General features: G+C 47.8%; 2 protein-coding genes across 5 annotated transcripts in view; both read left to right on the top strand.

Annotated features, from left to right (window-relative positions):
* The window catches only part of IGSF3 (immunoglobulin superfamily member 3), a 92,787-nt gene extending 89,000 nt beyond the window's left edge, over positions 1-3,787 (top strand). The window contains exon 11 of the mRNA XM_040626863.1: positions 437-3,787. Coding sequence (XP_040482797.1) covers positions 437-687 — 251 coding nt within the window. The 3' untranslated portion in view covers positions 688-3,787. The remainder of the gene's footprint in view (positions 1-436) is intronic.
* Positions 3,788-7,725: 3,938 nt separating this feature from the next.
* Positions 7,726-23,842, top strand: part of CD58 (CD58 molecule) — a 38,837-nt gene continuing 22,720 nt past the window's right edge. For all 4 annotated transcript variants that reach the window (XR_005834039.1, XM_040626866.1, XM_040626864.1 and 1 more), the window contains exon 1: positions 7,726-7,884. Coding sequence is in view for 3 of the 4 variants with exons in the window: in XM_040626866.1 (XP_040482800.1) it covers positions 7,815-7,884 (70 nt within the window). In the remaining variant the exon portion in view is untranslated. The remainder of the gene's footprint in view (positions 7,885-23,842) is intronic.

A 23,842-nucleotide genomic window follows, 5' to 3' on the forward strand; every position in this document is an offset into this window, starting at 1 on the left:
AACTGCTCTCAAAAGCTGGCGGCGGGAGAGAACGTGTCCTGTCCCAAAGTAGGACGTTTGAAGCAGAACTGAGTGCAAAGGGACATGTAAATTATCACTGGGCAGGCGGCGCGGACTGGGGCGGAGTCAGCTGCCCCACCATCTAGACGCAGTTGGGTTCACAATCGATAAACTGCATTTGATTCTGTGGCTCTCCGAGCAGCCAGTACTGACTCCCGGCAGGAGATGGAGGCATTGCTTTGAGTGAACTTCCAGCTGTGATGGGAAGAGACGCCGCTGTGAGAGCAAGGCTGGGGGGGAGGGTGCTCTCCCCTCCCTTAGCAGCAGCCGGGGAAGACAGGGTGGGTGCGGGGGTTGGGTTGGGCGGGGCGAGGGCTTCGGGAACGAGGGCCGGCGGTCCGGGCTCCCAGCCCTCACGCTCTTGCCTCTGTTCCAGGTTCCACGCTGCAGTCCATCATCTGCTCCAATGACGCGCTCTTCTACTTCGTCTTCTTCTACCCTTTCCCCATCTTCGGCATCCTCATCATCACCATCCTGCTGGTGCGCTTCAAGAGCCGGAACTCCAGCAAGAACTCGGATGGGAAGAATGGGGTGCCCCTGTTGTGGATCAAAGAGCCACACCTCAACTACTCCCCCACTTGCCTGGAGCCCCCTGTGCTCAGTATCCACCCGGGAGCCATAGACTAAGGGCAGCCCAGCGGACCCAGCCACGGAGGAGCTGAGACCCTCCCTTCCTGCCTCTTGCTCTGTGATCGCGCAGCAGACCGCACCCAACCTCTGGAGCGCTCTCGCCGAAGACTGTCAGACTTGAGAAGTGTTTGAAGTCCCCGATCGGTCCCAGAGACAGACTGCCTCTAGGTGGCAGTCTTGGTTGGTTAGCTGTTCTGGAGCAGATGTCCTTATCCTGCAGAATTAGGCTCCTTGTTTTTGTTTTCGGTAATGTAGTGAGTAGCTCCAGGTGCCACGTCTACTCACCGATTTATATAGTATTCTCAGATAGATGTTACAGGGGTTCTTATTCTTTGTAATGGACTCTTTTTAATCCCTTTGGTTTACCCTTTTTGGATTCCGTAATGTGACGGACGAATTTCTCTTTAACGTACCACTAGTGGCAAAAGGAAGGATGAACTTTATGGCACAAAGGAATCTCTTCCAAGACTTATTGTTTTTGCATACTTGAAAACGCTACCCATGGATCAGAACACACCCGAACTTTTTTACTTTCTTAACGAGACTTGAAAATTATGTGTAGTGTGGGCCCAATTTGTATCTTATCTTTTCCCTCAGCTGGAGTCGTTGGGACCACTTTGTAGTCAAGATGAAAGTGTTGAATTTTGCTTCAAAGAACTGTGTACGTACAGGAGAAATCCGGCATAACCCCATTAGGAGTAGATGGTGCCCGACTAGCCTGTCAGGGAGGCAAAAAATAGGCTTCATCCCAAGCTTGCCAAAAAAAAGAAGAGAAAAAAAAACCCACTTTGTTGGAGAATAAGTCAAAAGCTGCAAACAGCACACACTTTGCCAGCTAAAGTGGGCAGAGGGCTGCTTTTAGCAGCTACTGACTTTCAGGTTGATCAAAGCCGGTGATTAGCGAAGGAGGGAAAAGAGGCTAGTGGTTGGCTTGATCTGTATGCAGGAGCCGTCTCTAACTGATAACTGTGAGTGGCTGGGCTTCTATCCTAAGGTGCTTTGCCAAACTCTTAAGGGAAAGTGGCCAGGGAGCCTGAAAGGGGGACAGTGCTGAGCTGAACACATCAGGGCCCAAGCAGCTACCACAGGACACCTTATACCGGAGCGCACGGGGCAGGCTGGCAGCTAAGTTCCTGCGAGGGTCAGTGGTGGGACGGGGTGGCTTCCAGAGCCTGACCTTGGAGACCAGGGGAAGAATGCCACGCTGGAGATATGAAGACTAGGTTTTTCTTCTTCCCTCCAGGTAGATTTTCCTCCAAGAGAACGATGTCTTCCTTATTCACCATTTCTCTCGGCCTGTATCTTACTGCCATAGAATATCTGCCCAGGAGAGGTCAGACACAGCCCTTTTGTGACCCATTCAGATGACCTCGTCTCAGTGGGAAGTGGTCACATGCCTGTGTGGGTGTTTGCCCTTCCCCTTCTTAGATCTTGTTTGTAGTTTTGGGCGATTTGGTTGTTCGTTGGTATGGTGGCAGTTCATTCCAATGCCCACTAAAGCCCATCAAGGCCAGTGTCACCCCTGTTCCTTTACACTATGGGGCAACGTGCTTGGCTCCCCTGGAGCACCATTCGTGGGTTACAAGTGTTGCCTCTTGCTTACTCCATGGGAGGAGTGTTTATGCCCTGGGGCTCCTCTGTTTTGCCAGCCACGAGTACCATTTCCTTTCCTCTTAAACTTGCATCTTGAATCCCAAGGGAATTCCCAGTTTAGAAAAAGGCCGCCAGGGATTCTGGAGCTAAGTCTAACCAGAGAGATTCCTGTCTGTTCTGAGGCGTAATGGACTCCACGGGAAGCCATGGGGGTGCCGATCCGGATTCGGGTCTGTGGGGGGTACAGGTGGCATGGGTGCTCAGCAGATGATCTGCGATGCCATAGCTGTGGGGAAGCCAGGCCAACGACAGGCTTGCGTAGACCTGCCTCCTCTCCCCTGCTCCCCCGCCAGTGCTTTCCTATGAGACCATGTGTAGGCGCCACCACCTGCATCCCTCTGTTACAGCCTGTGTGCTCATTCGCATTTCTTACGTATGCTGCATCAACGCTGCAGGGGTATGGAGTCCGCCGGCTCAGCGGTGCAGGAAGAAAGCAGTCCTTTGCCCCATTGCTTCCTTTCAGGCACGTGGGCTTTCTGTGGAAAATCGGCCCCTAATTTTTAGCCTGAGTCAATGAGGGAAGATGACTTACTTTCCTCTGGGACATGGGAAAGATGCCAGAGGGTTGGCTGGGACTGGGTGCGTAACGGACTACGAAGAGTTGACTTTGCTTTGGTTCACAGCTGTAGGAAAGTAGGTAATGCACGGAATTAAATATGTGAAGCAGTTGCAGGAAATTTGAAAGGAAGAAAAGAAACCGAAGCCAGTATTTTGATAATTGGGTTTTTTGGGGTTTTTTTCCCCCTGTGTATTTTCTATTGGGCTGGGGGATACCATCAAAGGGTGAGCTTTTCAGCTTTCTGTGAAAATCCCCAGGACCTTATTGGGCTGTTTCTATGGAAATGTGGTGTCAGATGAGTGGTAATGGTGCCCTCCAGTGGCTGGAGACCTCATTGCACACGGCCTCCCGGAGTTGTAGGCCATGGACCAGGAGAGGAAAACTGCCAGCTGTTCTCTTGACTTCTCTACAGCTACAATGTTGCATTCATGAGAAACTACACTGTGCTAGGCCCATCCCAGGACGTGGATATGACCACACCCTCCTTCATCAGGGTGTATCTGTAGCAGGTTTTCATATTCTTTTCAAACAATGGTTTCTCTGCGTTTATTGTTGAAAAAACAGGTAGGGTAAGGAAACTACCCATGCATGATGTAGAGAGCTGTTGATTTTGTTTTTGTTTATTTTGGTTTTTGGTTTTTTTTTTAAAGGAAAACTATTTGTAAAATGTTGCACTAAAATGTTTTATATACACTTCAGAGACCTGTAGTAAATTATGTTGAAAATATGGCTGTTTACAGTTACTGGAGCCCGCTGTCCTTTCTCTTAACCGGCCTCTCTCCTCCATGAAACTGTGCCCTGGGGGTGTGGAGTTCTGCCCCTGGCATTGGCCTGCTAGGCTCAAGGGTCAAGAATTGTAGACTTTATTATGCTGCCCTGCTCCCAGCCTGAAGAGTGCCTTTGTACAAATGATGGGGGGGGGGGGGGGGGGAACGGGACAACAACCTTTCCTAAGATGCTTTACTGCCATCTGAGGAAGATGAATCATAATAAATGTACACAACTACCTGTCAAGGCCATGCTGCCCCCAGATCTGTGCGCACACCATACACCTGGAGGCCTGATAGGCAGATTCAGAAGGCAGAGCTCCTTAACCAGCTTTCCTTTTTGGGGGAGGGGGGTGGAAAGGGTGGGAGGAGACTGATGGAGAAGGAGGGCAGGAACGGGGAACAACCTTCCCCGTGGCTACGGAGGGCCTCTGCAGCAAGACCACACCACCTTTCTCAAACGATGGAGTATTGTCCGGACCATGGAATTGTCAGCAAGCATCTGCCAGGAGGCAGGAACCCAGCAGGAGCTGTGTCTTCCTGCTCAGGGGGCCTTCCTGCACAGCACACCACATGTTCCCCGTGCCACCCGAACGCTGGGATGGTACAGAGGAGTTCACCACTTCTGCAAAGTGAGAATGATAGAATGATTAAAACCACAGCAGTGATACAGGATTCGGCAGAACCCATCTGTAATTTTTTACATTGCACTGAATATGCAAAAGAAACTAGATAGCGTGTAAGAAGCAGAGGGAGGCGCTTCCTTCTCTCTTAAAAAATCAAACCTTTCAAAGGCTTTAATATGTGCTTTCCTCTGCTCCACGGCCCCATCTGCTGCATCCTTATCAACTTCTTGCAGCTGCTGGCCTGGCCAGGAGTTGAAATGGGATTGTTTATCCCTTGGGTACCCACAATGGTTCCATGTTATGTCTTACGTATTTCTTTTGCCTAATTTTTCTCCCAAATGCTGTCTTTCTGCCAGGGAACATTTTAAAAAGGGAAATGGAGTTATTGTGGAAGAAGATTTTCCCATCCATGCCTTTGGCGCAAATCTGCCCAGTGTTTATATAAGTGAAGTGGATGTACATTTCCAGAAGAGGCAGGGACAATTTCCATGTACGCGAGATTAGGAGCTGCGTTTTGCTCAGTTCATTCTGGGATTTCTAAGCTTCCTGGGGGGTAGTTCCAAGGTTGGCAAAAACCAGAGCCAGAGGACCAGAGAGGGACACGCTAGGAAGAGCAGCAACCCCATGCCATGTGAGCAGGCTGGAGGAGCCCTCCTTTCTTACCTCGAGTTCCTGATTTATCTACAGTGACAAACAGGTACGTCTGGACCTCAATACCGGCCACAGGACGAAAAATACATCCACTCTCCTTCTGGGGGCAAGTCTTCAGTATAGAAATAGAGACTTTTGGGCCCATTGCCTAACTCAGGTCCACCTTTTGGAGCCATTTTTGACTCCAGATGAAGTCTTCTAGACTGCGTAGAAGCTCCTCTAAAAATGCTTGGTTTAAGGGGCACCTGGCTGGCTCAGTCGGTAGAGCATGTGACTCTTAACCTTTGGTTTGGGGTTTGAGCCCCATGTTGGGTGTGAAATAAATATTTCAAAAAAATTGCCTGATAGAAGCACAACATTTCTCTTAATGAAAAAGCTGGCACTGCACGCTGGTCTTGGTCAGAGCAGCATCTAACCAAAGAAGAGCTAATGAATCATTCCTCACCCAAAGGCTGGAGACCATGACCTGAGACATACTTCCCAGCCCCATGTGACTGGGCAGAACTTTCCCCCGCCCTGCTGGGTCGGCAGCGCCGGCTGGCCAGTCCAGTCAAGAGCATGGCTACCTATCCAAAAGTTGCATCCTAATCCTGTATGAGAGGGTAAGAGTGGCGCTCTAGATTTAACTTCAGTTGGACTCCCAGTTCTGCCCCTTACTGTGTGTCCTTGAGCAAGTCATTTACCTTCTCTGAGTCTCCATTTCCTCATCTGTGAAAATAGGGACAGCCAGAAAATTAAATTAATTCAGGTAATGCCCTTAATACAAGGCCTGGCTTAGTAAGTGCTCAGCAGATGTTTGCTGTTATTATCACTTCTCAGTTCAAAAATATTCAGAGGCTCTCCACTGTCTAAAAGTTTGACCCCTCCTAACTTTCTCAGTTGGCCTGAGCTCCCACCAGTCCGGAACAGAACAAAAACTTGATTTTCTCACATTTTGTGCTGTACACTCCACCTGCTTCATGTCCCCAGTATGTACGGATGGTAGGGAATGTCTTAAGGTAGGATGCTTCCTGATACATGACATTGGTCCCAGAAATTTCACTGATAGAGATACCCTTTTAAGATGTAAGGTATTATTTTATTTTTTATTTTTACTTATTTTTTTTTAAATATTTTATTTGACAGACAGAGACACAGTGAGAGAGGGAACACAAGCAGGGGGATTGGGAGAGGGAGAAGCAGGTTTCCCACTGAGCAGGGCTCCATCCCAGGACCCTGGGATCATGACCTGCGCCGAAGGCAGGCATTTAATGACTGAGCTACCCAGGCGCCCCTAAGGTATTTTTTTAAAGTAGGTTCCACAACCAGCGTGGAGCCCAGCACAGGGCTTGAACTCACAATTCTGAGATCAAGACCTGAGCTGGGATCAAGAGTCAGGTGCTTAACTGAGCCACCCAAGGCGCCCCTAGATACCTTTTAGGATTTTATGCCTGACCTAAGAACTAATGAATTCTTACAGTATAGTTCAACTGTCTTGAGTGGTTTTAGGGTCCTCACTTGAGGATGATAGAGATGACAGCAACAATAAAGCACATTTCCCCTCAGTTTCACAACTGACATGTTGGTGTTTATTAGGACATCAGGGTGTCCTGTTCACCGGAAGAGCTTCAGAGTTCCCTTAGCTCCCACAGCTGGCAGGGGAATTCATGTGCTTCTCTCTGAAAGGGGGCAGACAGGAAAGCCATGTGAGGAGCTGATTCTGGGAGTCATTTGGTCTGGGGCCCGACAGATTTGAGGGACGACAAGCCAATCAAGAAGACTAACCACTAGGAGGCGCCTGGGTGGCGCGGTCGTTTAAGCTTCTGCCTTCGGTACAGGTGGTTCGGGTCCTGCACCCCCCGGCTCGTTTTCTCTCTCTCTCTCTCTCTCTCTCTCTCTCTCTCTCTCTCTCTCCCTCTCTCTCTCTCTCTCTCTCTCTCTCCCCCTCCCTCCCTCCCTCCCTTCCCCCTCCCAATCAATTCTTAAAAAAAAAAAAAAAAGACGATTAACCACTAACATGGGGTGTTCCAGGAGCCTTTTGCAGCTTGGGGTGGGGGGGTGATTTCCGAGGAGGACGAACAGTGAGGGGGCGACCAAATCTGACTCCTCAGCCTAAGGGAAAGTCCACAGCTGAGATGGAGGAAGAGGAAAACAGAGGAAACCGAGAAGGGAGAAACCCAAGGCTAGAAGTCCCGGCTCCGGAGAAAGGGACGGTTGGGGGTGGGGGGCAGGCTTAAGGAAAAGATGGCCTGAACTTGAATGAGACAGGCGGGACCGGCTGCACCAGGTAATCCCGCACGTTCTAGCAATTGCCCAAAACGTCCTGTTCCCTTTCGTTTTAATGTTCCAGGACAGTGACTGGCAGGGGACTCAAGTTCCGCGCTGCTGCTGCTGCTGCTGCTGCTGCTGGAAAGAGCTGAAGGAAGTGCTTCGGAGCCTTCCAGTCCTTTGGCAGAGTTCTCCTGTCACCGCAGGGACTTTGCGGGGTGGGGGGGGCGACAGTTCCCCCTTCCCCCCTCCCCGACACCCCCAGTTACAGAGTTGCCTCCGTCAAGTCCCAAACGTCCAGGAAAAGTGCTGGAGCAGCGGGAGGAACGAAGATAAGCCTGGTTTTAAAGACGCAAGCCACTTTGAAGGAACAGCTCCATAGAGCAGACGGGAGGAGACCGAGTCACTTTGGGGACTTGCGGGAGGAGAGGAAGCTGGCGCGGCGGGCGGGCGGGGCGGGGCCAGGCCGGGAGGGGCGGGGCCTGGGCGGTACCAGGGGCGGGACCCGGGCCGGGCGGCGCGGGGACCCGGCGGCGCAGGGGCGGGGCCGCGGGAAGCTGCCCGGGAACTAACTAGTAAACTCCTGCGTAGTCCGGCCCTCAGAGGCCCGCGGGACGCGCCATGACCGCTGGGAGAGCCTGGGGCTGGGCCGCGGGGGTCTTCGGAGTGGTCTGCCTGGTGCTCCAGTTGGGTGAGTGGAGGCCTCCCCCGGGCCCTGGCCGGGGCTGGGCAGCGCTGCGGGTGTCGGTGGCTTCAGGGCTCCGAGGCTGGGTGGACGGGCGGGGCTCGAGGCGGCCACTACTGGCTTGAGGAGAAGAAACGCAGCCAGCGGGACCTTGTCCGGCAGAGTTGTCACTTCAAGGCTCCTGTGAGTAGTCAGGAAGCAACTTTGACCTTAGGCACCGGAATCCTCGTTTGGAAGAGGGACGGGACTCCGGCTCGCTCACTTCTCCGGGGGTTTCTTAAGAGTCCTTAACCCCCAACTCCCCCAAGCCCTTTCACCTCCCCACTTTGGTGTTCCTCCGGAAGGGCGTGCCTTTGCTGAGGTTCCAGTGACTGCTAAGCCACTTGCCCCCACCACCACCCCCGGGGTGCCGTCGCCAAGCACTTGAACGGCCCTTTCACTGCTTCCGCAACCGGTGAGCTCTCCCAGACGGGTCGCCGCAGCGGGTTCCACCTACCCAAAGAACGCGGCTTATCCGCGGCGCGCCGGGTGGGGCGCGGGAGCCGCTACAGCCGAATGGTTTCCGCGTTCCCCTTTCTCCTCCGATGCCCCGCCGCGTGAGTTGCGCTCCTGTGGGAAGGGTACCCCGGCTGGGACAGGGACCCACCAAGAGAAATGTCTGAATCGCTCCAGGATTCCGAAGCAGGGCGGCTGGTGCTCCTTTCTCCTCCCTTGAAAAACGTAAAAGAACTCTGTGCATCTAGAACTGCGTTCATCCCTTTCCCACTTCTTCAGCCAGATTAACAGCCCCATGAAATAACTATCTGTCACCATTTTTACCTCCCCACCTTTATAACCCCCCCCACACACACACACGCAGTCATAGCCAAACCCCTGGAGCATAGTAATAAACGCTTAACTAGTTCTTCTTTCCTTGAGGGTTTCCCGCGGGGGCCCCCTTTGCACATACTACAGATCAATCTTGCAGTCCTCATTCTGCACTACGCTTCCATTGAGTACCTATGGGGTTCGGGTCTATGGAGGACCGCCTAGCGGGGAGGGGTTGAGAGATCTCAAAAGTGCCTACGTTCTAAGGCACAAAAGTAAATGTCCTAAGACAGGCTGAGCATAAAGTGCTATGGGCGTGCACAGGGAAGGGAGCAACGTCTTTTGTGAAATCAATATCTCTTGTGAAGCAAAGACTTCATGGAAGAGAGGGTATTTGAACCTGGCCTCTGAGGATAGATGGTGTGTGGACGTGCCATGATGTAGGAAAAGATTCCAAGAGGTGAAACAGACAGGGGAGCACAGTGTACAGGGTGAACCTGGGCAGTTGAGAGTCACTCAGGGTCCCTGGAGCCTAAGTGTGCCTATGGGAGCTGGAAGACCCAGGGCGGAGCCTGAACATCCCTTGTGGGAGTTTGGATTATCTTCTGCGGGCAAAGGAGAATTCTTTCTGGGCCTCACAGAATCGGAACCATGCACTTAGGAGGAATAATCTGAAAGCAGTACAGAGAAAGGATCGCATCTGGGAGTCATAGGAGGCAGGGAAGCTGTCACAGGGCAGATGCCATCAGAGGGCAGATGCCATCCCAGGACCCCCTGAGACTTTCCAATGCTAGTGTCTGGGAAAGGGGGAGGTACACTACAGGCAGAGGCTGACTCAGTGGGAAGCAGCCCGCTGGTGATTAAGAGCATCAGCTCTCCAGTCCAGTGCTTGGCTTCCCACCCTGGCCCTGCTCCGCACCTGAGTTACAGTTCCCATGAGTTACCTAAGTTGTGCGAGCCTCGCTGTCTTTGCCCTGGAAGAGAGAGAGAGCGCACCACTCACTGGTGAGGAAGGGTAATGATAGCATGTACTTCCTAGAATGTGAACCTGAGTCCCGGAACACATTCTTACTGAGGGTCAACTGTGCGTTGGGCACTGTACAAGGGACTGGGGTTACAACAAGGAGGAGACTTCCCTGCCTTTGCAAAGCTTACGTTATAGTGGGGGAGAGAGACAGAAAGTGAATAAATGAGTAAATATCTAGATATTGGGTGGTGGTAAAGTAAACATTTACTAATACAGAGATTAGTCATGCAGAGGAAAGGGGAGTGGGCATGGTTAATATTTCTTTTTACTTCTTTAAAACTTTGGAACATCAGAAATCTCTAGAATAGTTGCCAAAAATAGTATGAACACGTACACACTTTTCTCCTGGAATCCCCAGTTATTAACATTTTAACGCATTTGGTTTACTTCTATTTATACACACACTTAATTTTTTTTTTTGTCTAAACATTTGAGAGTTGCAGATCTTATGATCCCTTACCTGTAAATATTTCAACATATGTCTTCTAAGAATAGTATGTCTCCAGAAATCCATGAAACCATGATCACAGTCAGGAAATACACCATCAATATAATACTGTTTTCTGATAGAGTCCAGAAGCTGATTCTGGATCACACAATGCATTTGGTAGTCCGGCCTCTTTAATCCCCTTTAATCTAAAACTTGCCAACTCTTTTTTTTTTTTTTTTTACTTTATGACATCACTGTTTTTGAAAGGTCTGGACCAGTTTCATAGAATGTCCCTAGATTTGGATGGTCTGTTTCCTCATGATTAGGTTCTGGTTAAAACTTTCAGGAATGTTCCATAGGTGTGTCGTGTCCTTCTCTGTGCATCTCATTAGACAGTAGATGCAGTCCATTTGTCCCATTATTGGAGACCTTAATTGGTTAAGGTGATCCCCCAGATTTCTCCATCACAGAGGCACCTGTTCCCCTTTGTAAATAATACATGATTTATCAAGTGACACTTTGAGATTGTGTGACTCTCCTGTTCCGCAGCAATCTTTATCCAATATTTTAGCTGTTTTATCATCCAGTGGTGATTCTCCCCTAAGTCCACTAAAATATTTGTAGACGGCAATTTTCTATCCCTATTTTTCTTTATACATCATTGACATTCTTCACTAGTGAGGAGCTTTTGCACCTCCTTTTAAATTTTATTTTTTTTAACTTCTTAAGGTGGCATTTTTGTCATCTGTTTTGATGCTCGGTGATCCAGATTTTGGCAAATGAGAAACTCTCTGTGCTTCCATGTGCTTTGCCTTGTTTCCATCAGTTTTTGAGAACTTACTACTTTCTGACACAGAAGGATGTCTTGGGCTCATTTTGTACCATTTCTGCCTCAGCCTGTAATCATTAGATTCTCTCATAACTTTTAGTGGGAGGTGGGATTTAGAAATCAATATCTGGGTGATAGGTGTGCTCAAGACTACTGGAGTCATGGTCTCTAGGCTGTCAGTTCTCAGAGCTGGGAAATAAAGTTTTCACAAAGTCATGAGTTTATCCTGTTACCACTAAGCCTAACCTAACCATTTGGTTCATCTTTCTCTTCCTCCATTCCCTATTTGTATCTCCCTTTGCCACAGCAAGAATTCTATTCCTCATAGCACCAGTATGTTTTCCTAATATACATTGAACATGAAATAGTTTCGTTAATTGCTATACCAATACCACTACCAAGCACAAACTTGACTAAATACAGTTCAAAGTTTCTTCACAGTTCTTTTTATTCATCCGTATGTCCCGCTGAATATATACAGAATACTGTCTTTTAAAAGTTACTTGGATTAATTTTTTTTCTTCTGGGTGGTTAGGCTATCAACTCAATATATAGTTGCATTAATTCGTTTTGTTTCTATTCAATTTTAGGGTTCCCCCCTTGATTTAATTTTTAAATATGTAAAATATTAATATGGTGCCAGTCAAACCACATAGAGATATGCTCAGAGAAATCCCCTTTCACCTTCTCCCTCTGTCATAGCAGGTACTGTTTGTTTCTGTTTTATCTTTGTTTCTTTGTGTAGATACAAATAGATAGTGCAATAGTAACAATAGTAACATACTCTATGTACTCTTTATTTTTTAAAGATTTTATTTATTTATTTGACAGAGAGAGAGAGAGACAGCCAGCGAGAGAGGGAACACAGGCAGGGGGAGTGGGAGAGGAAGAAGCAGTCTCCCAGCGGAGGAGCCTGATGTAGGGCTCGATCCCAGGACTCTGGGATCACGCCCTGAGCCGAAGGCAGACGCCCAACGACTGTGCCACCCAGGCGCCCCTCTGTGTACTCTTTTGTACCTTATTTTTTGTCTCTTAACCGTATGTCTGGATAATCATTCCATATCAGTTCATAGAGATCATCATCATTCCTTTTTTACAACTACATAGTCCTCCATGGGCTGAATGTATGATGTTTGCGTCAGCCACCCTACTCTCTAGTGGTTAGTGTTCTGCACTGTGTAGTCAGGGGAGGGTCTATTTAAAAGGGGGGGCAGTTGAGTGTAGCCTTAAGTGGACCAGGCAACTGTCTGGGGCAGTAGTATTCCAGGCAGAGGGCTAGCAGCAAAAACCCTGAGCCAGGCTTCTGCATTTAAGGGATTTCAAGGAGACCATTGTACCAGAAAGCAGTAGGAAATGCAGTTGTAAACACAGTTGGGGCTAGGTGCTAGAGATAAAATGTTGTGGGCCCCTTTAAAGACTGCGACTGACTTTTTTTTACTCCCGGCCCGAAATGGGATGTTTTGGAGGATTTTGAACAGGAGTGAAATTACAATGACTGGAGTGTGTAAATGAATTATTCTGGTGGCTCTGTGGAGAGCAGTCTGTAGAGAGAGCAAAGGAGAAGCAGGGGGACCAGCTGGGGAGGCCATAGGAACAGTGCAGGTAAGAAATGACTGCAAGAGAGGGGGACTGAATGGGAGGTAGGGGGATATGTTTGGAAGGTCGAGCCAGCAGGACAGGGCAGGTAGCAAAGCTCATTAAGAACTGTTGTATTAGCTCTTTTTAGCAGAGCCTTCCTTATGCTGCTGCAGCTTTGTATGGTTCCTTTACCTCGCCAGCTATCTCCCCAGCTAGAGTTTCTTTCCTTGTATGCAGAAACAAAGCCGTATACTACGTCTTAAAAAGTTCCTTTCACCGATTTGTTTTCATGGTTTGTTTTTTTTTTTTAACAATACAGCGTGTTAAATCTGGACATTAGATAATACAGTGTTTGTCTAGCATTTCTCCTTTTTAAGTTATTATCTCACATTATTATGTGAGACCTGTTCATGGTTTGTTTGGTTTTTGTTTTGTTTTGTTTTGCTTCAATCAAGATTCAGAGTCTGTGTGTTTTTATTTGGGAAGAAGATGATCTAAGTCAAAATAGTGTCGTGTATTCCTATGAGAAAACTAGACCCATTGTTATAATAATAGCCGTCATGAATTGATACGTGCTCTGTGCCAGGTTCTGTGCTCAGTATTTTGGATTTTTGTTTTCATTGAATTGTCACACCAGTTTTTTTAGGTAGAGACTATTAAAGAGGAGCACAAAGGTTAGTTAGGTTAAGTACCTTGTCCAAGTTCACACAGGATAGGAGTGAACGCGTGATAGAAGTCACATTCATCTGACTCAGAATCCATGCATTCACAACCCAAGATTAGGTAAGCAAATTTTATGAGGATTTGAAGAGCCATAGGTGACCTCTCTCTTTAAGTTTATTTATCTTTTTAGTAATCTCTACACCCAACACGGGGCTCGAACTCACAACCCTGAGATCAAGAGTCACACGTTCTTCTGACTGAGCCAGCCAGGTGCCCCCATAGGTGATCTCTTGTATGTGACATGTGTGTATTGTCCAGTGTAATTTTGCTAAGACATGTGAAATTATATAGGACAGCACAGTTACCAATCACGCAGGATTGTTTTCCGTATCATCATCTGCAGAAAGCGGTTAGGGAAACCTTTGTTGGGGCTGTAGAATTCAGGATGGGGATTTATTTACATATTTATGAACATTTTGTTATAGTTATACTCTCCCTATACACCCATACTTTACTCCCTAGTACTTTTGCACAATCCTGATAACATAATATTTATGAAAACTAACAGTAATCTCATCGTATCATCATATCCCCTAGTTTCTACCCTTATTCTGGTTTCCCCATTTGTCACAGATTGTCTTTTTTAAAACACCAGGATCTGGGGCACCTGGGTAGTGCAGTCGTTAAGCGTCTGCCTTCAGCTCAGGGCGTGATCCTGGCGTTCCGGGATTGAGTCCCACATCGGGCTCCTCCGCTGGGAGCCTGCTTCTTCCTCTCCCACTTCCCTGTTGTGTTCTCTCTCTTGCTGGCTGTCTCTCTGTCACATAAATAAATAAAATCTTTAAAAAAAAACAAAAAAACAACACCAGGATCTAATCAATTTTCCCACATTGCATTTGTGACTGGGTTTTTGGTTTAATTTTGATGGGTATCTTTGAAAGTTTTTTAAAGAGACTTAGAAGCACGTTTGGAGAACTCGATCTAAGAATTTGTTTTATTGCCCTTTTGAGCACTGTAACGTTTCTTGAGTGAAAGCAGGCTTTCAAGGTAGGTATTGGTTCCTCTGTTTAAAAGCAGAAAGTTTGCCTGCATACATGAGGCACAAGTGTTTGTTTGCAGAAGTTTTCTGTCTTTTGATTTCCTCTCACATTTCTTCTCAAGTGCAGAAGGCTTTTTAAAGCTTTTACGTGGGGATACAGCCCCCTACACAAATCAAACCTGTCTCAGGATTGAAAGTGAAACCAGGATACTACCTTTTCCATTTGTTCAGACCAGTTGAGGTCTGAATAGGAAGTGCAAAATACTGAGACTAGTCCCCAGGAAAGTGCTAGAAAACATCTTAGCATTTCTCTGGAGATGGCTTTCAGTGTCTGTCCACCAGCGTCAAAAGAAAATGTCTTCCAGTTACTTTATAGACAGACGATCTTCTCCTTTGACCTTTTTCCTGTTTTGTTTCCTTGTTTTCTTTTTCTTTTTAAAAATCTTCTTGCCATTGTGCCCTTTGGTCTTTCTTTTCCTTCTCAGCTGCTGCTGGTGCCTGTGCCAATGACCTCATAGCCCAAGGAGTCCAGGGCTCCAAGGAAGTCCAGTGGAAGTAAGGAGACCTCTTGGCCAGAATCCCTGCAATAAGTTCATGTCTGCTCTCTGCCCCCAATGGGGAACCCCTAGTCCATAGGTCTTCCCTTTGTGACCTTGACCAAGTATCCATCTGAGGGAAACAAATTATTTTGATAGGCTTGTTCTCAAGACCCATTTCAGGTCCTAGTGGATTTCACTTCCTTTTCATAATGTTCCCCAAAATGTCTGTGGTGATTAGTGTCCGAATTTCTACCAGGCTCACTGCTGTGTAATTTTTTGAACACTTTTCCCCTGTAACAGTTAAAAACTAGGAAGAAAAAATGCCATTTTATATACACATTCAGAAAATAATAAGAAATTCAGATTCATAAGAAACTAATAAGGTTGTGTCATCATAACTTAGTTTCTCAACTATGAGCTGAATAACCTGAAAATAATAGGGATTATAAAGAAATCCTTAATGAAATGATCAATAGTGTATAGAAATGCCTTGAATCAGACTTTGGAGAATAGATTTTAAAAGACTCCCAGAGTCTTAAATAGCTCTAGTAAAGACCTTGTTCCCCAAAGTGTGCTGTAGATCTCAGATATATCCTCCAACAAAAACATGTGGCTTTTGAGCCTAATGAGCTCACAAATGGGGCTTTTGAGCAAGATGGTATGTGGGTATCTTGAAAGGACAGGCTGGAGGAGTGCGGACAGTTAGAAACATAATATGAAACCTGCGAAATTGATTTTGATAATATATTGTATTTAACCTAATAGAGCCACAATATTTTCATTTCAACATGTAGTTGATACAGAAAATATTAATGAGGGATTTTACAGTCCCTTTTTCGTATCAAATCTTCATCCTGGTGCGTCTTCTTAAACCCGCAACACATCTCCTTGCGGACAGACCACACTTCATGTGCTCGTGAGCCATGTGTAGGTGCCGGTTATTGAAGCACACTGTACAGATTGGGAGGGAAAGGAAAAGGACTTGAAGTGTCAGCCCAAGGAGCAAAATGGGGAATGCTTTCACCTGACGGACGACAGAAAAGCTCAAAAGGAAATTGGTTTAGTCGGTTCCAACATCTCCATTCCAGATGAGCTCATCCAGGAGGCAAGGGTAGCTTGACAACTGAGAGCACATGTAGGGCAAGTTCTGGGGGGTTTCTGGGACTGGGGGGCCGGGGGGTTACAACCTGCAGAGATTCAGGTGGCTGCCGTTTCAGGCTGACATCAAAGAGCCAGGGAGGCAGTTGTGGTGTAGCTGAGAGCAGGAGAGTCCTGTCTTTAGCAATCACAGCAGCACCAGTGATTGGGCCTGGACAAGGGGAGACTAAGGCATCTCATTTCCTGGCTGACAGTGCAGGCTCTGGAGCCGGCTGCCTGTCTCTGGACAGCAGCTCTGTGTCCTCTGTGTGACTGCAGTCAGCTTCTGAACCTCTCTGAGCCCTGGTTTCCTCATCTATAACCTGGTGGCTCCCATTCTTTGGAATGTTCCTCCCCATATACTCAGGCCCACGCCCTCACTTTTTCTGGGTTGAGTTGGCTTAGGGCTCATTGGGAGTGGATTTATAAAGAACTAGGTTAAAGAAACGAACTGCTTTGCACTTCTTTGAGTAAAAAGACTCCCATTTCCTCTTTATTATCTATATACTTGGTGAGCAGATTTCCTACCCCAAAACTGGGACATGGGGTCTGACTAATCTGAGAATATCTGTGGACAATAGGACAGATTATCTGATAATGGACATTTTAGGAGAGTGGCCACTCCTCTGTGTTGTAAATGTGTGTATGTATGTAGAGAGAGACTTTGTCTCCCAAAATGTCACGACTTTCACACTCCAGGTAGATGTCAGCTGAGAGTGTGCCATCCCTCACCCCCTCACCCCCTCACCCCCTCCCTGGTCTGGAGAAGAGATTCATCTGCTCACTTGGGTTCAGAATGCCCCCAGATCCTGCTGTCTTCACGCTTGAAGGAGTCTTTAACTGAAACACCGTTAGAATGTTGAACATAGGGGGGAAATACCAAGATTTATATATTCAGGTACTGAAACTTTTAGGGGATTTTTTTCATCAAATGAACTTTGATCTTAACTGCTAAAATATGCAGGCCATCCTTAAAAGATATTTTAGAGAGAGAAAAAGACTTTAAACTCACATTGTTCATTTCTAAGAAATGGCATCAATAAACAAATTGCATCTCCTCAGACCTGCCGCGGGCTATTTACCTTTGATTCGGAGCTGCATCCTGGGTGGGTCCAGGCTTACCTGGTGCAGGAAGTAGGCGGAGCCTAGTTAAGCCTGAAGGGGAAGCAGGAGACAAAGGGGGGTATCTTGAAAGGAACAGCAGTTGGGGAGAGATGGGAGTGCGAATCCAGCAGCGCCTCCAGTCTGGGTGTGGCGCTGGTGACAGGCATTGGGGGACGGGGACTGTTTCACCTGCACACCCCGGGGGTGGGAGGGAGGAGAGGGGTCCTAAGCCACTTATTCTTTGGTGCCAGTTGAACGTTTCCACCTCTCCTAGCTGAGTGATGATGATTCATCAACCAACTTCCACAGCACCTTAGGACCTTGAAAAGCTCGGGATCTGGGGGAACTGCTAAATTTTGTGGTTCTATCAGGAAGCCCGGCCTTTTGGACTATAGTCCAGTTGTATTTAGATTACTTCACTCACTCAAATATTTATCGAGTGCCCTTCCTGTGCCAGGCAGCGGGGTACAGCAGAGACCAAGCACCACCCTGCTTTGTCCTCACGGGGTTAGCCTGGCTGGGGGTGGGGGGGATGAACTCTGATCCATTCTGATTGGAATCAGTTACTGCCTTTAAGAATGAGAAGTTTTCACACAGAATTTGAACATCCAGCATTTCTTGGAAAATCAGAAGTTCTGCAAATTGCACGCGCTCACGCGGCTGGGACTGGAGGAGCGGGGCTCTGGAGGAACGCATGCGCGCCAGTGCCCACGTGCCTCTGCTCGCTGGCCGGTCAGCCCAGCGCCGCCTGCAGAGGCACGGTGGCTCTCTATTCATGCCTCATCTCCCCGAGCTCTCAGGCTTCGCAGCGGCTCCTGTGGTGTGGTTTCCCTTGCCACTTCTCCATTTATTTCTTGTTTTCCTTTTCTTTTCTTTCTTTTTTTTGGCTCCAGCTTTTCTTCCTCCCCGCATTCAAGCTTCTCTTGTCCTTTCTCTGCGTCTCGCATGGTACCTGCCATTACCCATGAGGAGTGCAGACTCTTAGGCCCTCCCTTCAACTTCATTTCTCATGGCGTTTAATTATGAAGCCCCGTCCCATGTCCCTTTGTCATATCTGAAGTCGCTTGCAAACTGCAACACCACCATCACAAAACTCAGGTTGTCACGTTTTGGGGATTTGGGTTTATCACTTTCTTGCTCAGTCAGACCTCAATTTCCTCGTGTATATGAAGTGAGGGCATTGGGGGCCACAGACTCTTGTTCTCTCAGGACCCCTCGGGCCCTGACTTTCAGTGATTTGGGGACCACTGGGCCTGGTACCTCACCCGTAGGTTTCAGAGGCATGCTAGAGTCTCAAGTAGAGCCGTCCCAGTACATTCTAGAAACCGCATCTGTACAAATCCTGTGTCATGTACGTCTTTAATAGCCATATGCTGCATAGCAGGCCAAATAAGAAATAGTGGTTATGAGCATTCTGGGCTCAGACCGCCTACGTTCAAATCCAGTTTTACCACTTCACTAGCAAGTCACTTAATCTTCATGTGCCTCAGTTTCCTCATCTGCAAAGGAGGGTCAAAAATAATGCCTGTGTTGTGTGGCTTTTTTGTGTGTGTGTGAAGATTTTTATTTTATTTATTTATCTGACAGAGATAGAGACAGCCAGCTAGAGGGGGAACACAAGCAGGGGGAGTGGGAGAGGAAGAAGCAGGCTCATAGCGGAGGAGCCTGATGTGGGGCTCGATCCCATAACGCCGGGATCATGCCCTGAGCCGAAGGCAGACACTTAATCGCTGTGCCACCCGGGCGCCCCAAGTGTTGTGTGGCTTTTAAGAGGATTCACTGGGTACCTATTTGTAGAACTCTTCCAGCAGTGCCTCGCAGATAGTAAGTGCTATACAAGTGTTTGATTACTAAAAATAGCAGTCAATGTCAATCCTAGGACCCAAGTGAAAACACACAGAGGAGTTTGTGGCTGGAGTGGGAATCCCTCCTCTTTAATTCAGTAGTTACGGTGACCATATTTTCGAAGTCAAAAATCAGGACACGGGGCGCCTGGGTGGCACAGCGGTTAAGCGTCTGCCTTCGGCTCAGGGCGTGATCCTGGCGTTGTGGGATCGAGCCCCACATCAGGCTCCTCTGCTATGAGCCTGCTTCTTCCTCTCCCATTCCCCCTGCTTGTGTTCCCTCTCTCGCTGGCTGTCTCTATCTCTGTCAAATAAATAAATAAAATCTTTAAAAAAAAAAAATCAGGACACATCATCTGCAAAATATTTGAGTTCCAGTTCTGACTTCAAGCGATATAAGAAGAATCATTAAAATTGGGTGTGATGATTATGTTTTGCAAGGACACTGCAACAAAATATTTGGAGTTGGAGCTGTTTTTAGATATATGATTTCTCGATCTGTTCGTATTAGGTACCATCCTATCTTTAAAAAATCATTCAGTATTCTTCAAAACAATTAAAAAATGCTGGCTAGCATGGACTGTCTGTTTGGGCCATCACTAATGCATTTTTTTCTCTTCCTCTGTCTGTTTGTAAATGATGCAAGCTCACACCACGCTTAGTGGTCACACAGCCAGGATCACATACAACAAAGGCATTGATGTGCCCTGACTCACTGCAAGAAAAGGAGGGAAAGCCCTGTTGAAAGCCAACTTTATTTCAGCATTGTGTTAAGACTCTCAATCTTATTCAAACCTCAAAACAATCGTTTGTGGTGGGCGTTATGATTTACATTTTACAGCCGAGGGAGCCTTGTGTGGGAGGCTTTTGAGAGTTCCGCTGGGCCCATCTGCCTGAGAGTCAGGGCACTTACCCTTCTGCCCCTGGCATGGGAAGTTGGCATCCTCTCTCACCACTCCGATAGCAAAGCAACCAGCTCACTGCTGACTCTTTTCCTTTGCTGCTGTTTGTGTGCAGATTCATTCGTTCATTCATTCATTCATTCATTCATTCACGGTGTGTGACCTTTGAGAAACAACTCATTCCCCTTTCTCCTGTTCTTCTTGTTCATTGGCAGTTATCCTATCAGCAACTTACTTCAGGGTTAGTCTTGGAAATGCAATGGAAAAACTTTACTGTGGGAAGGGAATGCTAGACAGTAGCCACTACAAATGTGATGATCCCCAAGTCTATATCCTCTCCTGTGAGCCCCTGACCTGTGTACCCAACAGCCTACTGGACATCTCTACTTGGAAGTCTTACAGACCCCACACAGTGTCTGAAACTGAAATTAGGATCTTCGAGTCCGAGCCTGGCTCTCCTCCACATCCCCTGTCTTAGGGAACGACACCAACCACCCACCTTGGAGAAAAATTATAATACAGATAACACAAATTTCTATAACATGTAAGGAACTCATTAACTTTGATGGGAAAAAGACAAACAACCCAATAGAAAAAAAAGGCAAAGGATACAAAAGGACGGTTCTCAGAAAAGAAGATCCAGATTACCAACAAACAGAAAAGATGCTTAAATTTCTAGAGGTCAGGAAAATGCAAATTCAGATAACAATGAGATGTCACTCTATGTCTGATAATTAAATGTGCAAAAAAAAAAAAAAAGAAAGAAAGAAAAGATCACCGGATGCTTACAGAGTGCAAGGAGAAGGTAACTCAGGTGTTTCTGATGGAAATGTACATTGCAAATGCAAGCAGTGTGGCAGCTTCTATCAAAATAAAAAATCTGGGGCGGTGGGTGGCTCAGTCAGTTAGTGTCTGCCTTCAGCTCAGGTCATGATCTCAGCATCCTGGAATTGAGTCCCACGTCAGGTTCCCTACTCAGTGGGAAGCCTGCTTCTCCCTCTGCTTTTTGTTGCTCCCCCTGCCTGTGCTCTCTCTCTCTCTCTCCCTGTCAAATAAATAAGTAAATAAAACCTTAAAAAAAAAGAATTTTAAAATAAAAAATCTGTTTGCCCTTTAATTCAGCCCCACTCCAGGAACACTGTCCCACAGATATGAAACCATACATACACATTTCTGTACACAGGAATAGTCGTAACAGTTACTGCAGTAGAAGCAGCTAGGGACCAAAGGGGTGTTCAGCAGGGGTGGACAGGTAATTAATTACGGTTCATTAGTACCCTGGAATAACATGTAGCCCTTAAAAAGAATGAAGTCTTGCCATGCCAGTGGATTTGATGTGAGTTTTATGAGGTATTCTTGATGGGAAAGGCAGGATGCAGAGACGTATGCGTAAGACCATTTTTGTTAAATCATGACAAGCCATGTAATTATATATATACACGTATATATATACACACACGCATTATGTGTGATATAGCTTCGTCTCTATTTGATGATCTGAGCAGGGAGAGAAAAAGCAAAGGTTATATTCTGAGTTGTCAATGGAGATTCCCGGACTGAGGGTGGTTATAGGGCTTGGGGGATGGGGTAAGGCATCCAAGCCACACACATACACACACACACGCACACACGCACACACACACGCGCGCGCACACACACACACGCACACACACAGGCCAGAAAAGACTGCTAAACGTCTATATTACCATTCTGCGTCTATATAAAATTACATCTATGTCTATGTATATTTTGTTTTTAAACACATTTTTAAAATAAAGAGTTCATCTTCGTTGTCGCCACCCTGTCTGAAACTCTTTGGTCGCATTCCCATCTCAATATACAGGGCAGGATTTTGTCTGCGGCCTCCAAGGCCTGGCCCCGGCCTGTGTGTGTAGCCCACTGGCCCCTCTTGTCATGGCCGGGCCCTCCTGCCTTCGGGAGCTGTTGTCCCTGGACATGGGCCTACCCCACCCCCACCCGCGCTTGGTGGGGCTCGCTGCTCCTCCTCCTTCACAAGCCGTCTCTAACCCTCATGGGCTCCCCAGGTGGGTGCTCTTTAGTGACGCCCTGTGCTTCTACTTGCTGGCCCTGAGCACAGCTGCCGCAGGGTGTTGGTCCAATTATTTGGATCAAGTCTGACTTCCCTAACAAAAAGTGAGCTCCGAGAGGGCAGGGACTGTGTCTGTCCCCACATGGTAGAGTTGCCCAGTGAGTATTTCCAGAATGAGTACCAGGACCAGCCTGCTGTGAAAGGCGGAGCTGCACAAAGAGTGGGCAGCTCTGCGTTCTGGCCCCTCTGCTGCCGTGAGCCGGGCCATGTGAAGCCTGTTTGCCCCTGTGTGACGTGGTCAGCACTGCTACTGCAGTGTGTGACGGGCGTTGAAAGGGACATAGGGTGCGAGACTACACCGCTGGCAGCAAGGGGGCATTCAGTGACCTTGTCCTTCAGTTTTCTTGGTGCCCTGTCACTTCGCCTGTGAAATGGGTTGTTTGACTCAATGATTTTGAGAGTTTCTTCTAGCTCAAAACTGAATTTTTCGAGACTGGTCTCCCCCCTCCTTTCCCTTGCTTCTTGCCAGCACTAGCTCCATTCCTGACTTCTTTCTTCCTCCTGTACTCAAGCCCAGGAAACATCTCCTCTCCCTGGGAAGACAGCAGCCATCCACCTTTATGCAGCCAAGGTTCATCTCGTACTGCTTCTCTTCCCCCAGCAGCCCACCCACTCCCATTCATGCATTCATGCATTCACTCACAAGACATTTCGAGCCTCCCCTAGTGGCTGTGGATAGACCCTCACTCCTCAGATCCTGCCCCCTCTCATCCACCTTCCCGTGGGCTCTGGAGGAGTGTGAGAGGAGAGAGGGCATGATCAACACCGCCACGAGGGCTGTGGGTGTAGTCCTGTGGGCAGTCCCCCTTAATTAAGGGAGATGGTTCTACAAATCCTCGCAATAGACAAATGGGAGATATTTACTACTTATTTGAAATTACTGAACACATTTGCCTACAATTGGACTGTTTTAATAGTCTTGATGTTTCCCATGCTCTTTCAATTACCCTGATTGCTATTAGGCAGAAACTTCAATCAAGTTTTAATTTATCTTTAATGTCTTTCCCTTAACAGCTGCTCTTCTTTCTTAACAAGTGAGTGAAGTCTGGAACCGGGTGCATTTAAACCCATGTTGGGGTATTGAGAGTATTCCAGTCTAGTGGTGGTAGTAAATATTTAACAACCGGATTGGTGCAGAGTAGGCAGGAGTCTCCGTTTGAAGCATGAGTTCCTTTGCTGTAAATACTCCCCCATGTGGATTTCAGGCTATCAGCCAGGCTTGGCAGTGATGCTAACAGTTGAGTCACGACGGGGGACAACTGGAGCCAGCTCCCCCGTGCTCCCCACGCCACTGAACCTAGTCCCATGCCCTGAGTCTGTGTCTCACCCCCGCTGGCTGGCTTCCCACTCGTTGTTTCTGATCTCAGCTGGTAGCCCCTGGCAGGTAGCCAAGAAGGATGCCTGACCAACACCAGGAGCTACCCCCTCCCTCACCCGCCACCTCCAGTCACTAAACCCTGTTGCTCTCTTGAGTCTGCCCTTTTGTCTGTCCCCTCCACCCACACCTTGCTCTGGTCTGCCCAGTCGGCCACCCTCTCATTGCTCCGGCACTGACCTCAATTCTGGTTTCCCTGCCTGCATGCCTGTCCCCAGCCTCCACTGTCCACTCCGCAGGTGGTGTCAGCCTACCAACACTTCAGTGACTTCATGCCGGGCTTGTGTGGAAAGCCGTCCTGTGGCTGTCCCTTGCCATTAGGTGCCATCCCAAACCCTTAGCATGTCTTACCTGACACCCCCACGCCCCCACTCACGTACGCTCCAGCCTCACCCCCCACCTGTGACCCGCTTGCTTGCTTCCTCTAAGCCATGGGGAGCTGCTTTTATTTCCTCAAATACACCCAGCTCCTTCTCGACTTGGGGCCTGCTTTTTTTTTTTTTTTTTTTTTGGAGGCTCTGCTTCCTCTCTCAGTACAATTACCTCTCCTCCCCCCCCTCCCCCAGCCCTTGGGTATGCC

This window comes from Ursus maritimus, unplaced genomic scaffold (assembly GCF_017311325.1).
Source record: "Ursus maritimus isolate PB19 unplaced genomic scaffold, ASM1731132v1 scaffold_12, whole genome shotgun sequence".
NCBI lineage: Eukaryota > Metazoa > Chordata > Mammalia > Carnivora > Ursidae > Ursus > Ursus maritimus.